The sequence below is a fragment of the Oncorhynchus gorbuscha genome, unplaced genomic scaffold (genome assembly GCF_021184085.1).
Source record: "Oncorhynchus gorbuscha isolate QuinsamMale2020 ecotype Even-year unplaced genomic scaffold, OgorEven_v1.0 Un_scaffold_1335, whole genome shotgun sequence".
NCBI classification, from domain to species: domain Eukaryota; kingdom Metazoa; phylum Chordata; class Actinopteri; order Salmoniformes; family Salmonidae; genus Oncorhynchus; species Oncorhynchus gorbuscha.
In genome coordinates this window covers 11,681-28,157 of record NW_025746141.1, presented here as the reverse complement: position 1 = coordinate 28,157, position 16,477 = coordinate 11,681, and the positions used below count along the sequence as shown (strand labels likewise).

The 16,477-nt window shown below is 40.7% G+C and overlaps 1 protein-coding gene across 3 annotated transcripts; it reads right to left on the bottom strand.

Annotated features, from left to right (window-relative positions):
• Positions 1-5,348: 5,348 nt before the first annotated feature.
• LOC124022323 (G-protein coupled receptor 4-like) lies at positions 5,349-14,747 on the bottom strand. Of its 3 annotated transcripts, none has more exons than XM_046337247.1 (4): positions 14,675-14,747; positions 14,202-14,251; positions 11,270-11,311; positions 5,349-6,692 (listed from the first exon to the last, which is right to left on the bottom strand). In XM_046337247.1, exon 4 carries the CDS (start codon positions 6,596-6,598, stop codon positions 5,816-5,818), a length of 783 nt encoding a protein of 260 aa, XP_046193203.1. In that variant the 5' UTR covers positions 6,599-6,692; positions 11,270-11,311; positions 14,202-14,251; positions 14,675-14,747; the 3' UTR covers positions 5,349-5,815. The 3 variants fall into 3 exon arrangements, with proteins under 3 accessions (XP_046193203.1, XP_046193205.1, XP_046193206.1); XM_046337249.1 differs by having other exon boundaries at positions 11,270-11,323; positions 14,675-14,727; XM_046337250.1 differs by having other exon boundaries at positions 14,212-14,251; positions 14,675-14,716.
• Between the last annotated feature and the right edge of the window lie 1,730 nt (positions 14,748-16,477).

Here is a 16,477-nt window from a genome sequence, read left to right as displayed (position 1 = left end):
CAACCGGAAGTGGTTAAAATCACCCCAAAAGTGCATATCCATACCCTGCCTGCAGTTTGATAGACATAGTGCATTCAACCCTGTGTAAATCGGTCAGTTCTTAAAGTAAACACTTAAGACCCAGGATTCTGTAAAAGCCCCAATGAGGATATGTCTTTACCTATAGCTTCCTGTGCCAACCGGAAGTGCCATAATTGGTGTCTCAGGGGCTGTTTCGAGGGGTTAAAAAGTCAGATCTGTCCAAAACTTCATATGTGTGATTAGGCAACCCCCATGAACTGTAAATCAGTCATTTTTCCCATAAAATTTAATAGAATAGAATAGAATAGAATAGAATAATAAAACTAAATCACACACACACACAGCTTGGAAGGAGGGACACATTGGGGTGCATGGAGACATACACTGCCTGCATTAGTTAACCTTGTTCGAACTATTAAAGAACCGTCAGACATAGACTTCCGAAACTTTAGAAACCTGTTCTAGACCTCAGGTCGATAGTGCAAGGTGAGTTACGTGGCTCTAGAAGGTTCTCGGATCGAGAAACAGCCTCATACATTTGCAATAATTTCATTTTTGCATCACGAAAATGACGACATTTAGAAATGTCCCAGAGTTGCAAGACTAGGTGCATTGCAAACGTCTCGGCCCATATAGACATTTACATTTACATTTAAGTCATTTAGACCTCTTATCCAACGTTTCTTTCTATCCGATAGCTCATTCAAGGACCCCGTAGCAAGGCATGGAAAAAAGTGGATTTTCAGAACCAATTAGTGTATTGCTCGGGCAACAAATTACCTATCGAGCCGAAACTTGGGATTCGGGGTCGCCTCAGCTAGGCCTACACATGATGTCAGAACTGGACCCGCAGCTGGAACGTAACTACGTGTTTTACGTTTTCATTATGGTTTGAACAGAAGGCGTTGTGAATGTTGGGCCAGCTCTGAAGTATGTGATAGTTGGCTTCTAAACGAGTTGGAAAAAGTGGGTTTGGTGTCAGTTTGTATCAGTTTGGTGTCAGAATGATTTCTAATTGACTGATGGACGGTGACTTGCTGGTGACTTTTGTCCATTTGCAATATGTTTAGACAGTGAGTTACCATCACCAAAAGTGACATTCTGAAATCAACCCTAACGAGTGATGGAGAGGAACCAGAATCACTGCCCGGCCATCCTGTGTTCATCAGGCCAGTCAATTTAGCATTCCTGCAGGATTTTTGAGCATGACAAATTTGTGATGGTAAATGCCCATTGAAACATATTGCAAATGCACATGCATTTGCAATATGATTCAACATTGAAAAAAACATCACCAAATGGACATGATGAAATCAACACAACAAGCGATGGAGAGGAACCACTATCACTGCCCGGCCATCCCGAGTTCATCAGGCCAGTCAATTTTGCATTTCTGCAGTATTTTTGAGCATGTCAAATTTGTGATGGTACATGGCAAATGGACATAACATCCTGATTTGGCATTTTCAAATCTTTCATATTGCATTTGGACATTTCTTATGGCATTTGGCCAAAATAAAGTGACTTTTGACTTCCTATGAAATCATATTGCAAATGGACAAGTAAAAAAAAAAAAAGAATTTTAAAGAAAAATAATGATCATAAAAGTTGACAAAAGTATATTCATACAGTTCTTACACATGTGTAATTGACAAAAAAATCGAAAGATTTTCAAGAAACGGTTCAGAAAGCACTTTTTTAAGGGGGTGATAAGTTTTTTTTTTTTTATTCACTTTTTAAAAATGTTACTTTTGGATGTTGACTTGTGTTACATTTGCAATATGAAAAACCACGGTGGAGCGCACTCGCCACCTGTTGGATTTTTAAAGTGTTACACCTGGCATTTGCCATATGGCATTTGCAATCAACTTTGAACGAAACGACGCCGAATTGAGTGGTATTGGACACCGTGTATATGGTTTCTCCAGTGCCAATGACTTCCCATTCATTTTTGTCCATTTCAGGGGGGGTGTTCCCTTACTTAATATAATACATCAATAAAATCAATTTAGCCTCAAATAAATAATGAAACATGTTCAATTTGGTTTAAATAATGTAAAACATAGTGTTGAAGAAGAAAGTAAAAGTGCAATATGTGCTATATAAGAAAGCTAACGTTTCAGTTCTTTGCTCAGAACATGAGAACATATGAAAGCTGGTAGTTCCTTTTACCTTTTAACATGAGTCTTCAATATTCCCAGGTAAGAAGTTTTAGGTTGTAGTTATTATAGGAATTATAGGACTATTTCCTTCTAAACCATGGGCCGTCATTGAAAATAAGAATTTGTTCTTAACTGACTTGCAGTTAAATAAAGGTATAAAAAAAATCGGCCCTAATGAATCGGCCCTAATGAATCGGCCCTTCCGATGAATCGGTCGACCTCTAATATGCATACACCTCTTTGGGTGAAGAAGCTGTTAGTTTTATATTCACAGACTTGATGTGCTGGAGTACAGGCAGCTACTTGAGAAAATAAAACAAACTTACTAGTGATATTCCACCATACTTTTATAGGTCAGTCACAATGTCTAGGTCCATCAGACTTAAAACCAATATGTTGAGACAATGATGAAATGTGACAACTGTCCTCCACCACACACAAATGCAACAAATGAAATATTGTGCAAATACTTCAGAAAAATGACTTCCTTGTCACTAATGTTGAAATTGTGGGGTTACATACAGTACCTGTCAAAAGTTTGGACACACCTGCTCATTCAAGGTTTTTTTTCCATTTTTACTATTTTCTACATTGTAGAATAATATGGATGACATGAAAACTATGAAAGAACACATATAGAATCATGTAGTGACCAACAACAAAAAAGTTGTAAATAAATATTTTATATTTGAGATTCTTCAAAGTAGCCACCCTTTGCCTTGATGACAGCTTTGCACACTTTTGGAATTCGATGTGTGGGAGTTCAGGTACCGAGTCAATGCGCGGGGGTACAGGTACCGAGTCGATGTGTGGGGGTACAGGTACCGAGTCAATGTGGGGGCTACAGGTACCGAGTCGATGTGCGGGGCTACAGGTACCGAGTCGATGCGTGGGGGTACAGGTATCGAGTCAATGTGGGGGCTACAGGTACCGAGTCGATGCGCTGGGCTACAGGTACCGAGTCGATGCGTGGGGGTACAGGTACCGAGTCGATGCGTGGGGGTACAGGTACCGAGTCAATGTGGGGGCTACAGGTACCGAGTCGATGCGCTGGGCTACAGGTACCGAGTCGATGCGTGGGGGTACAGGTACCGAGTCGATGCGTGGGGGTACAGGTACAGAGTCGATGCGTGGGGGTACAGGTACCGAGTCGATGTGTGGGGGTACAGGTACCGAGTCGATGCGCAGGGGTACAGGTACCGAGTCGATGCGTGGGGGTACAGGTACCGAGTCGATGGGCGGGGGTACAGGTACCGAGTCGATGCGTGGGGGTACAGGTACCGAGTCGATGCGTGGGGGTACAGGTACAGAGTCAATGTGGGGGTACAGGTACCGAGTCAATGTGTGGGGGTACAGGTACCGAGCGATGTGCGGGGGTACAGGTACCGAGTCGATGTGCGGGGGTACAGGTACCGAGTCAATGTGGGGGGGCACAGGTACCGAGTCAATGTGCGGGGGTACAGGTACCGAGTCAATGTGGGGGTACAGGTACCGAGTCAATGTGGGGGTACAGGTACAGAGTCACAGAAGTCTAAACTGTGCAAAGTAGAGTTCATGAGGAAGTCATTGTGTTAAAGTCATATATTCTGTTACCAACATGGGATTCTATTCAAGGTTGTTGTGAAGGGGGAGAAATCATGAGCAGAGAGCCTCCAACCCTGAATACCAGTTCTATTCAAGGTTGTTGTGAAGGGGGAGAAATCATGAGCAGAGAGCCTCCAACCCTGAATACCAGTTCTATTCAAGGTTGTTGTGAAGGGGGAGAAATCATGAGCAGAGAGCCTCCAACCCTGAATACCAGTTCTATTCAAGGTTGTTGTGAAGGGGAGAAATCATATTACCAGTTCTATTCAAGGTTGTTGTGAAGGGGAGAAATCATGAGCAGAGAGCCTCCAACCCTGAATACCAGTTCTATTCAAGGTTGTTGTGAAGGGGAGAAATCATGAGCAGAGAGCAGGACCGTGTGGTGACAAAACACTGACACAGGAAACAAACACCCACAAACCAACAGAAACCTGAAACAGGACCGTGTGGTGACAAAACACTGACACAGGAAACAAACACCCACAAACCAACAGTGAAACCCAGGCTACCCAAGTATGATTCTCAGTCAGAGACAACTAACGACACCTGCCTCTGATTGACAACCATACTGGGCCGAAAACAGAAACCTAAACATAGACTGCCAACCCCAACTCACACCCTGACCACACTAAATAAAGACAAAACATAGACTGCCCACCCCAACTCACGCCCTGACCATACTAAATAAAGACAAAACATAGACCGCCCGAGTGCTTCAGGTAAACCCGTCTCTATTGATCAGACTGAGTCCTTCAGGTAAACCCATCTCTATTGATCAGACTGAGTCCTTCAGGTAAACCCATCTCTATTGATCAGACTGAGTCCTTCAGGTAAACCCATCTCTATTGATCAGACTGAGTCCTTCAGGTAAACCCGTCTCTATTGATCAGACTTCTCTTACTGTTATATATAGTTATTACAACTATTCGCAAATAATAAGCAATCTACACTGTACCATTTCTAATGCCAGAGAAAATAATTTGTTTTCACTTAGACTCTCTTTCAGCATGTTAGGTCTCACTGTGTCGGCACCTTGATCTCCCTGTTCCTGTGCGTTCTCCTGATCTCCCTGTTCCTGTGCGTTCTCCTGATCTCCCTGTTCCTGTGCGTTCTCCTGATCTCCCTGTTCCTGTGCGTTCTCCCGATCTCCCTGTTCCTGTGTTCTCCCGTTCTCCCTGTTCCTCCCTCCTGATCTCCCTGTTCGTTCTCCTGGAACCCGTTGAGGGGTCTCTCACGCAGCCCTGTCAGCCCATCAACCAGACTGTGTCTCTGGAGAAGGAAGGCTGCCCAACATGCCTAGTCATTCAAACCCCTATCTGCCCTGTCCACTGCGTCACCAAGTTACAATGAACAAACTGGCTCTAACTCTGACCACTTTCAGTGTCCTCTTTTTTTTTAAGGGACTCCGGGAGAGAATGGGAACAAAAGAGGAGAGTGATCTCAAATATCCACATGATCAGTTTATTGAAAGAAACAAGTCCATATTTTTCTGAAAAGCTGCAATACAAGCCCAACACAGATAGCGCAATGCAGAATAGGGCTGAGTACAATACAGTATGTCATGTATTGTATATAAAAAAAATCAAGGCATGTACTCTTCACATTTTAACTACAAGCCTAGTGGTTAGAGCGTTGGACTAGTAACCGGAAGGTTGCAAGTTCAAATCCCCGAGCTGACAAGGTACAAATCTGTCGTTCTGCCCCTGAACAGGGTAGTTAACCCACTGTTCCCAGGCCGTCATTGAAAATAAGAATTTGTTGTTAACTGACTTGCCTCGTTTAAATAAAGGTAAAATAAAAAATAAACTTTTATACTGTCCCAAGATGCAAAGAAATACAACAATACCTGACAAAACAACAAATGGTGTCTTTTCCATTTTTAACTGTGTTTTTGGAATTCTTCTCACAGACACAGGAATGGTAACTTTTTTATATTTTTTAAATACAGATACAGTCCATTACCCTGCATCTGTCCTACCTGGAGCCTTCTACTACACTCTCAGTCATGGTCATAGTGTTAGTGACTTGGCTCTGCTCCTCGTCACCCATCAGCTTGTCGAAGCAGGGGAAGGCAAGAGTGTCCTCGCTCCCTTTCTCATGAACACGTAGAGTAAGGGATCCACAAGGGGGCTGAATCTCTCAAGGAGTGTCCCGATCTCTACATTGTGACGGCCTGTCACCCCTGATATCAGATATTGTATGATGAGGGGTAAGAACAGGACTGTGTAATTGCCCAGCACAAGGGCCAGGGTACCAATAATCCGTCTCCGTTCGACAGCCGGCACGGAGACGGAGACGGACAGAGCTTTCAACGTGCCCGCGAGGAAGAATACGAGCAATGGAAAGGGTATGAGGAGGTTAACCGCAAACAGAATCAGCTTCGTATCGAGAGTCGGCGTGAGGTATAACATGGAGATTTGGAGGAAAGGGATAACCCAGATGACGGAGGACATTATGAGCGAGTATTTGATGTTACGACGAAAACGGTACCAGAGAGGAAATGCAATCACGAGATATCTCTCCAGAGCAACACACACCATGAAACCAATGCTCGCACTAATACCAAAGAATTCAATAAACATCACAATCAATTTCCAGGTACCAGACAGGTTGAACGGCCTCGTGCAGATCTGAATGAGATCTGCAATAAGAAGGTTGATAACGTAGACTGGAGCGATGTGATCAGCTCTGACCAGGAAGTACATGGCATAAATGGACAGACAGATCAGAGGAAAACCGATGGAGAACGTCGTCCACTGAACGACGGTTTCAACGATGCTCCAAGTGGATGGGATGTCGTCCGTAACATTGTACAGGTTTTCTCCAGCCATCCCTGGCGGTGCTTGTTGTTGCAGGAACTGGTGAACGGCAGGGTTTCCTTCAGATTCCAAGTTCAAGGTCCTTTAATAGTTTCCTGTTGTGCGCCTACACTCAGAAAGAAAAAAAACAGAGAAATAGCTGGTGTTATACTCCTATAACATCTAAGATCCCAGTCATGATTCTTTAAAACAGGTCTAGTTTTGAGCTCGATTATGCATCTTTACTCTAAATCTAAAAGCATTTCCCTTCTGAAGAAACAGGAAGTGTGCTCAATATAGTTCTACGTTCTGTGTATTTTTAGTAAAACAGACCATGTAATACAAAATAGAACTATCAAAGTGCAATGTCTGCAGACATTAACATTCTTACATTGTGTAAATGTTAGGATACCTTAAAACGTCTCTTTTTTTACGCAATTAACTAATCAATTGAGCCATTACGACATTTTTTTATGAATATCATATAATAGAAAAACGAAGAAAAACAAAGTCATCACTGTGTATTACAGTGGTTAACACGTGAAGCACAAGAACAGTTAAAATAGCCATTTAGTAACCTTGTGGAATCTACAGTATCGTCTCCATTTAGTAACCATGTGGAATCTACAGTATCGTCTCCATTTAGTAACCATGTGGAATCTACAGTATCGTCTCCATTTAGTAACCATGTGGAATCTACAGTATTTTAGTAACCATGGGGAATCTACAGTATTGTAACCATGTGGAATCTACAGTATTGTCTCCATTTAGTAACCATGTGGAATCTACAGTATTGTCCCCATTTAGTAACCATGTGGAATCTACAGTATTGTAACCATGTGGAATCTACAGTATTGTAACCATGTGGAATCTACAGTATTGTAACCATTTAGTAACCATGTGGAATCTACAGTATTGTAACCATGTGGAATCTACAGTATTGTAACCATGTGGAATCTACAGTATTGTCTCCATTTAGTAACCATGTGGAATCTACAGTATTGTAACCATGTGGAATCTACAGTATTGTAACCATGGGGAATCTACAGTATTGTAACCATGTGGAATCTACAGTATTGTCTCCATTTAGTAACCATGTGGAATCTACAGTATTGTAACCATGTGGAATCTACAGTATTGTCTCCATTTAGTAACCATGTGGAATCTACAGTATCGTCTCCATTTAGTAACCATGTGGAATCTACAGTATTGTCTCCATTTAGTAACCATGTGGAATCTACAGTATTGTAACCATGTGGAATCTACAGTATTGTCGCCATTTAGTAACCATGTGGAATCTACAGTATTGTCTCCATTTAGTAACCATGTGGAATCTACAGTATTGTCTCCATTTAGTAACCATGTGGAATCTACAGTATTGTCTCCATTAGTAACCATGGGGAATCTACAGTATTGTAACCATGTGGAATCTACAGTATTGTATGTAGTAACCATGTGGAATCTACAGTATTGTCTCCATGTAGTAACCATGGGAATCTACAGTATTGTAACCATGTGGAATCTACAGTATTGTCTCCATTTAGTAACCATGGGGAATCTACAGTATTGTAACCATGTGGAATCTACAGTATTGTCTCCATGTAGTAACCATGTGGAATCTACAGTATTGTCTCCATTTAGTAACCATGGGAATCTACAGTATTGTAACCATGTGGAATCTACAGTATTGTCTCCATTTAGTAACCATGTGGAATCTACAGTATTGTCTCCATGTAGTAACCATGTGGAATCTACAGTATTGTAACCATGTGGAATCTACAGTATCTACAGTCTCCATTTAGTAACCATGTGGAATCTACAGTATTGTCTCCATGTAGTAACCATGTGGAATCTACAGTATTGTAACCATGGGGAATCTACAGTATTGTAACCATGTGGAATCTACAGTATTGTCTCCATGTAGTAACCATGTGGAATCTACAGTATTGTCTCCATTTAGTAACCATGTGGAATCTACAGTATTGTAACCATGTGGAATCTACAGTATTGTCGCCATTTAGTAACCATGTGGAATCTACAGTATTGTCTCCATGTAGTAACCATGTGGAATCTACAGTATTGTCTCCATTTAGTAACCATGTGGAATCTACAGTATTGTCTCCATGTAGTAACCATGTGGAATCTACAGTATTGTAACCATGTGGAATCTACAGTATTGTCTCCATGTAGTAACCATGTGGAATCTACAGTATTGTAACCATGGGGAATCTACAGTATTGTAACCATGTGGAATCTACAGTATTGTCTCCATGTAGTAACCATGTGGAATCTACAGTATTGTCTCCATGTAGTAACCATGTGGAATCTACAGTATTGTCTCCATGTAGTAACCATGTGGAATCTACAGTATTGTCTCCATGTAGTAACCATGTGGAATCTACAGTATTGTCTCCATGTAGTAACCATGTGGAATCTACAGTATTGTCTCCATGTAGTAACCATGTGGAATCTACAGTATTGTCTCCATGTAGTAACCATGTGGAATCTACAGTATTGTCTCCATGTAGTAACCATGTGGAATCTACAGTATTGTCTCCATGTAGTAACCATGTGGAATCTACAGTATTGTCTCCATGTAGTAACCATGTGGAATCTACAGTATTGTCTCCATGTAGTAACCATGTGGAATCTACAGTATTGTAACCATGTGGAATCTACAGTATTGTAACCATGTGGAATCTACAGTATTGTCTCCATGTAGTAACCATGTGGAATCTACAGTATCGTCTCCATGTAGTAACCATGTGGAATCTACAGTATTGTAACCATGTGGAATCTACAGTATTGTCTCCATGTAGTAACCATGTGGAATCTACAGTATTGTCTCCATGTAGTAACCATGTGGAATCTACAGTATCGTCTCCATGTAGTAACCATGTGGAATCTACAGTATTGTCTCCATGTAGTAACCATGTGGAATCTACAGTATTGTAACCATGTGGAATCTACAGTATTGTAACCATGTGGAATCTACAGTATTGTCTCCATGTAGTAACCATGTGGAATCTACAGTATTGTAACCATGTGGAATCTACAGTATCGTCTCCATTTAGTAACCATGTGGAATCTACAGTATCGTCTCCATGTAGTAACCATGTGGAATCTACAGTATTGTAACCATGGGGAATCTACAGTATTGTAACCATGTGGAATCTACAGTATTGTCTCCATGTAGTAACCATGTGGAATCTACAGTATTGTCTCCATTTAGTAACCATGGGGAATCTACAGTATTGTAACCATGTGGAATCTACAGTATTGTCGCCATTTAGTAACCATGTGGAATCTACAGTATTGTCTCCATGTAGTACCATGTGGAATCTACAGTATTGTCTCCATTTAGTAACCATGTGGAATCTACAGTATTGTCTCCATGTAGTAACCATGTGGAATCTACAGTATTGTAACCATGTGGAATCTACAGTATTGTCTCCATGTAGTAACCATGTGGAATCTACAGTATTGTAACCATGGGGAATCTACAGTATTGTAACCATGTGGAATCTACAGTATTGTCTCCATGTAGTAACCATGTGGAATCTACAGTATTGTCTCCATGTAGTAACCATGTGGAATCTACAGTATTGTCTCCATGTAGTAACCATGTGGAATCTACAGTATTGTCTCCATGTAGTAACCATGTGGAATCTACAGTATTGTCTCCATGTAGTAACCATGTGGAATCTACAGTATTGTCTCCATGTAGTAACCATGGGGAATCTACAGTATTGTCTCCATGTAGTAACCATGTGGAATCTACAGTATCGTCTCCATGTAGTAACCATGTGGAATCTACAGTATTGTCTCCATGTAGTAACCATGTGGAATCTACAGTATTGTAACCATGTGGAATCTACAGTATTGTAACCATGTGGAATCTACAGTATTGTCTCCATGTAGTAACCATGTGGAATCTACAGTATCGTCTCCATGTAGTAACCATGTGGAATCTACAGTATTGTAACCATGTGGAATCTACAGTATTGTCTCCATGTAGTAACCATGTGGAATCTACAGTATTGTCTCCATGTAGTAACCATGTGGAATCTACAGTATCGTCTCCATGTAGTAACCATGTGGAATCTACAGTATTGTCTCCATGTAGTAACCATGTGGAATCTACAGTATTGTAACCATGTGGAATCTACAGTATTGTAACCATGTGGAATCTACAGTATCAGATACTCCATGTAGTAACCATGTGGAATCTACAGTATTGTCTCCATGTAGTAACCATGTGGAATCTACAGTATTGTACCCATGTGGAATCTACAGTATTGTAACCATGTGGAATCTACAGTATTGTCTCCATGTAGTAACCATGGGGAATCTACAGTATTGTCTCCATGTAGTAACCATGTGGAATCTACAGTATTGTCTCCATGTAGTAACCATGTGGAATCTACAGTATACGTCTCCATGTAGTAACCATGTGGAATCTACAGTATTGTCTCCATGTGGAATCTACAGTATCGTCTCCATGTAGTAACCATGTGGAATCTACAGATCGTCTCCATGATAGTAACCATGTGGAATCTACAGTATTGTCTCCATGTGGAATCTACAGTATTGTCTCCATGTAGTAACCATGTGGAATCTACAGTATTGTCTCCATGTAGTAACCATGTGGAATCTACAGTATTGTCTCCATGTAGTAACCATGGGGAATCTACCTGGTCTTACCTGGTGGTTCCATTAGATTGACTGGCGTTCCTCTTGTAGCACCTATCAAATCAACTCATTATCAGGAAGTGGAAATGCAAGTTAGAAACATGCCATTTTACAGCACACAGATACAGATACTCACAGATACAGATACAGATACTCACAGATACAGATACAGATACAGACAGATCACAGATACAGATACAGATACTCACAGATACAGATACAGATACAGATACAGATACAGATACAGCACAGATACTCACAGATACAGATACAGCACAGATACTCATAGATACAGATACAGATACTCACAGATACAGATACAGATACTCAGATACAGATACAGATACAGATACAGATACAGATACAGAGATACAGATACAGATACAGATACTCACAGATACAGATACAGATACTCACAGATACAGATACAGATACAGATACAGATACAGATACAGATACAGATACAGATACAGATACAGATACAGATACAGATACAGATACAGATACAGATACAGATACAGATACAGATACAGATACAGATACAGCACAGATACAGATACAGATACAGATACAGCACAGATAAAGATACAGATACAGATACAGATACTCACAGATACAGATACAGATACTCACAGATACAGATAGAGATAGAGCTACAGCACAGATACAGATACAGATAGAGCTACAGCACAGATACAGATACAGATAGAGCTACAGCACAGATACAGATACAGCACAGATACAGATAGATACAGCACAGATACAGATACATATACAGATACAGCACAGATACAGATACAGATACAGATACAGATACAGATACAGATACAGATACAGATACAGATACAGATACAGATACAGATACAGATACAGATACAGATACAGATACAGATACAGCACAGATACAGATACAGATACAGATACAGATACAGATACAGATACAGATACAGATACAGATACAGATACAGATACAGATACAGATACAGATACAGATACAGATACAGATACAGATACAGACAGATACAGATACAGATACAGATACAGATACAGATACAGATACAGATACAGATACAGATACAGATACAGATACAGATACAGAACAGATACAGATACAGATACAGATACAGATACAGATACAGATACAGATACAGCACAGATACAGATACAGCACAGATACAGATACAGATACAGATACAGATACTCACAGATACAGATACAGCACAGATACAGATACAGCACAGATACAGAACAGATACAGATACAGATACAGATACAGATACAGATACAGATACAGATACAGATACAGATACAGATACAGATACAGACAGATACAGATACAGATACAGATACAGATACAGATACAGATACAGATACAGATACAGATACAGATACAGATACAGATACAGATACAGATACAGATACAGATACAGATACAGATACAGATACAGATACAGATACAGATACAGATACAGATACAGATACAGATACAGATACAGATACAGATACAGATACAGATACAGATACAGATACAGATACAGATACAGATACAGATACAGATACAGATACAGATACAGATACAGATACAGATACAGATACAGATACAGATACAGATACAGATACAGCACAGATACAGATACAGATACAGATACAGATACAGATACAGATACAGATACAGATACAGATACAGATACAGCACAGATACAGATACAGATACAGCACAGATACAGATACAGATACAGATACAGATACAGATACAGATACAGATACAGATACAGATACAGATACAGATACAGATACAGATACAGATACAGATACAGATACAGATACAGATACAGATACAGATACAGATACAGATACAGCACAGATACAGATACAGATACAGATACAGCACAGATACAGATACAGATACAGATACAGATACAGATACAGATACAGATACAGATACAGATACAGATATACAGATACAGATACAGATACAGATACAGATACAGATACAGATACAGATACAGATACAGATACAGATACAGATACAGATACAGATACAGATACAGATACAGATACAGATACAGATACAGATACAGATACAGATACAGATACAGATACAGATACAGATACAGATACAGATACAGATACAGATACAGATACAGATACAGACAGATACAGATACAGATACAGATACAGATACAGATACAGATACAGATACAGATACAGATACAGATACAGCACAGATACAGATACAGATACAGATACAGATACAGATACAGATACAGATACAGATACAGATACAGATACAGATACAGATACAGATACAGATACAGATACAGATACAGATACACAGATACAGATACAGATACAGATACAGATACAGATACAGATACAGATACAGATACAGATACAGATACAGATACAGCACAGATACAGATACAGATACAGATACAGATACAGATACAGATACAGATACAGATACAGATACAGATACAGATACAGATACAGATACAGATACAGATACAGATACAGATACAGATACAGATACAGATACAGATACAGATACAGATACAGATACAGATACAGATACAGATACAGATACAGCACAGATACAGATACAGATACAGATACAGCACAGATACAGATACAGATACAGATACAGATACAGATACAGCACAGAAACAGAAACAGATACAGATACAGATACAGATACAGCACAGATACAGATACAGATACAGATACAGATACAGATACAGATACAGATACAGATACAGATACAGATACAGATACAGATACAGATACAGATACAGATACAGCACAGATACAGATACAGATACAGATACAGATACAGATACAGATACAGCACAGATACAGATACAGATACAGATACAGCACAGATACAGATACAGATACAGATACAGATACAGATACAGATACAGATACAGATACAGATACTCACAGATACTCACGGTGCACACCCAGTGACAATACAGCTGTAACGGCGTTCGTCTGTTGAAGGAAGAGAGTCGGACCGAAATGCAGCGTGTTTGTTACTCATGACTTTAATGAATGATAAGACGGTACATGAAATAACTGAAATACGAAAACAACAAACGGAACGTGAAACTATTACAGCCTATCTGGTGACTACAACACAGAGACAGGAACAAACACCCACGAAATACAGAGCGAAACTCAGGCTACCTAAATACGGTTCCCAATCAGAGACAACGAGAATCACCTGACTCTGATTGAGAATCGCCTCAGGCAGCCAAGCCTATACAACACCCCTAAACATCCGCGATCCCAAATACTACAAACCCCAATACGAAAAACAACAATATAAACCCATGTCACACCCTGGCCTACCCAAACATATAACAAAAACACAAAATACAATGACCAAGGCGTGACAACAGCACAGATACTCACAGATACTCACAGACCCAGTGACAATACAGCATGCACGTCTGAGCCTTCAATACTGTGAGACAGGAAGTCCACCACTCCAGGATGTCAAAAGTCATTGCACAATGTGTGTTACTGTATCATTTGTCTTCGACAGCTGATTGGTCAGGGAGATCACATGACATCACTACCAGTGGTTAAAAGATCCCCGGACCTAATCCATTCCACACTGTTTCCACTTCCATGTATTTCAGAAGGACAACAGGAATATGACATAATACGCTTCATGCACACATCTTATCATACGCATTAGAGGTCGCGTTCAGCTTCCTGTGTAAACCAGAAGTGCCTTAAAATGATGTCATAGGTGCTGTTTCGAAGGGTTAAAAAAGGTCAGATCTTTTCAAAACTTCATATGTGTGATTAGGCAACCCCCATGAACTGTAAGTCAGTCATTTCCCCCAACAGATGTCAAAGAAAAGCTCTCTCTCTCACGCACACACACACGCACGCACGCACGCACGCACGCACGCACGCACGCACGCACGCACGCACGCACACACACACACACACACACACACACACACACACACACACACACACACACACACACACACACACGCACACACACACACACACACACACACACACACACACACACACACACACAGCAAGGATGGAGTGACAAAGTGCAGTGCTTAAAGACACACAGAACCTGCAATGGCATTTCCATATTCTCTAGGCCGTGCCGAGTTCAACGAGATGCCCCGCTTGACCGTAGCTCGCTCTGGTGCAGCGACCATTAGAAAATTAGGCCCAAAATGAAGCCTGGCCCTAAATGTCATTTGCTTTTGGGTGACAGTGAGAGAATCGTTAGGGTGAGAAGCACAATTCGACCTCAGGTACATTCCTGAGGTCCTCCCGATCCGTGCAAGCCTAACCTTGACCGTGTGGCATTAACCCTTAACAGTAAAACAGGGTTTTTTGATCTCACAGATTATAATGACTTCTCTCCCCATAGGAATACATTGCCTGCTCCTCTAAAGTCAACCTAAAGCCTATGTAGGTTATGAATGCCTTATAAACCTGTCTTCAATGACAGTCCATCAGGCCAGTATGAGGTCTACCTGTGTCGATTCTAAGCTTCCTGTAGCAACCGGAAGTGGTTAAAATCACCCCAAAAGTGTATATCCATACCCTGCCTGCAGTTTGATAGACATAGTGCATTCAACCCTGTGTAAATCGGTCAGTTCTTGAAGTAAACACTTAAGACCCAGGATTCTGTAAAAGCCCCAATGAGGATATGTCTTTACCTATAGCTTCCTGTGCCAACCGGAAGTGCCATAATTGGTGTCTCAGGGGCTGTTTCGAGGGGTTAAAAAAGTCAGATCTGTCCAAAACTTCATATGTGTGATTAGGCAACCCCCATGAACTGTAAATCAGTCATTTTTCCCATAAAATTTAATAGAACAGAATAGAATAGAATAGAATAATAAAACTAAATCACACACACACACAGCTTGGAAGGAGGGACACATTGGGGTGCATGGAGACATACACTGCCTGCATTAGTTAACCTTGTTCGAACTATTAAAGAACCGTCAGACATAGACTTCCGAAACTTTAGAAACCTGTTCTAGACCTCAGGTCGATAGTGCAAGGTGAGTTACGTGGCTCTAGAAGGTTCTCGGATCGAGAAACAGCCTCATACATTTGCAATAATTTCATTTTTGCATCACGAAAATGACGACATTTAGAAATGTCCCAGAGTTGCAAGACTAGGTGCATTGCAAACGTCTCGGCCCATATAGACGGACCCCAACGTTT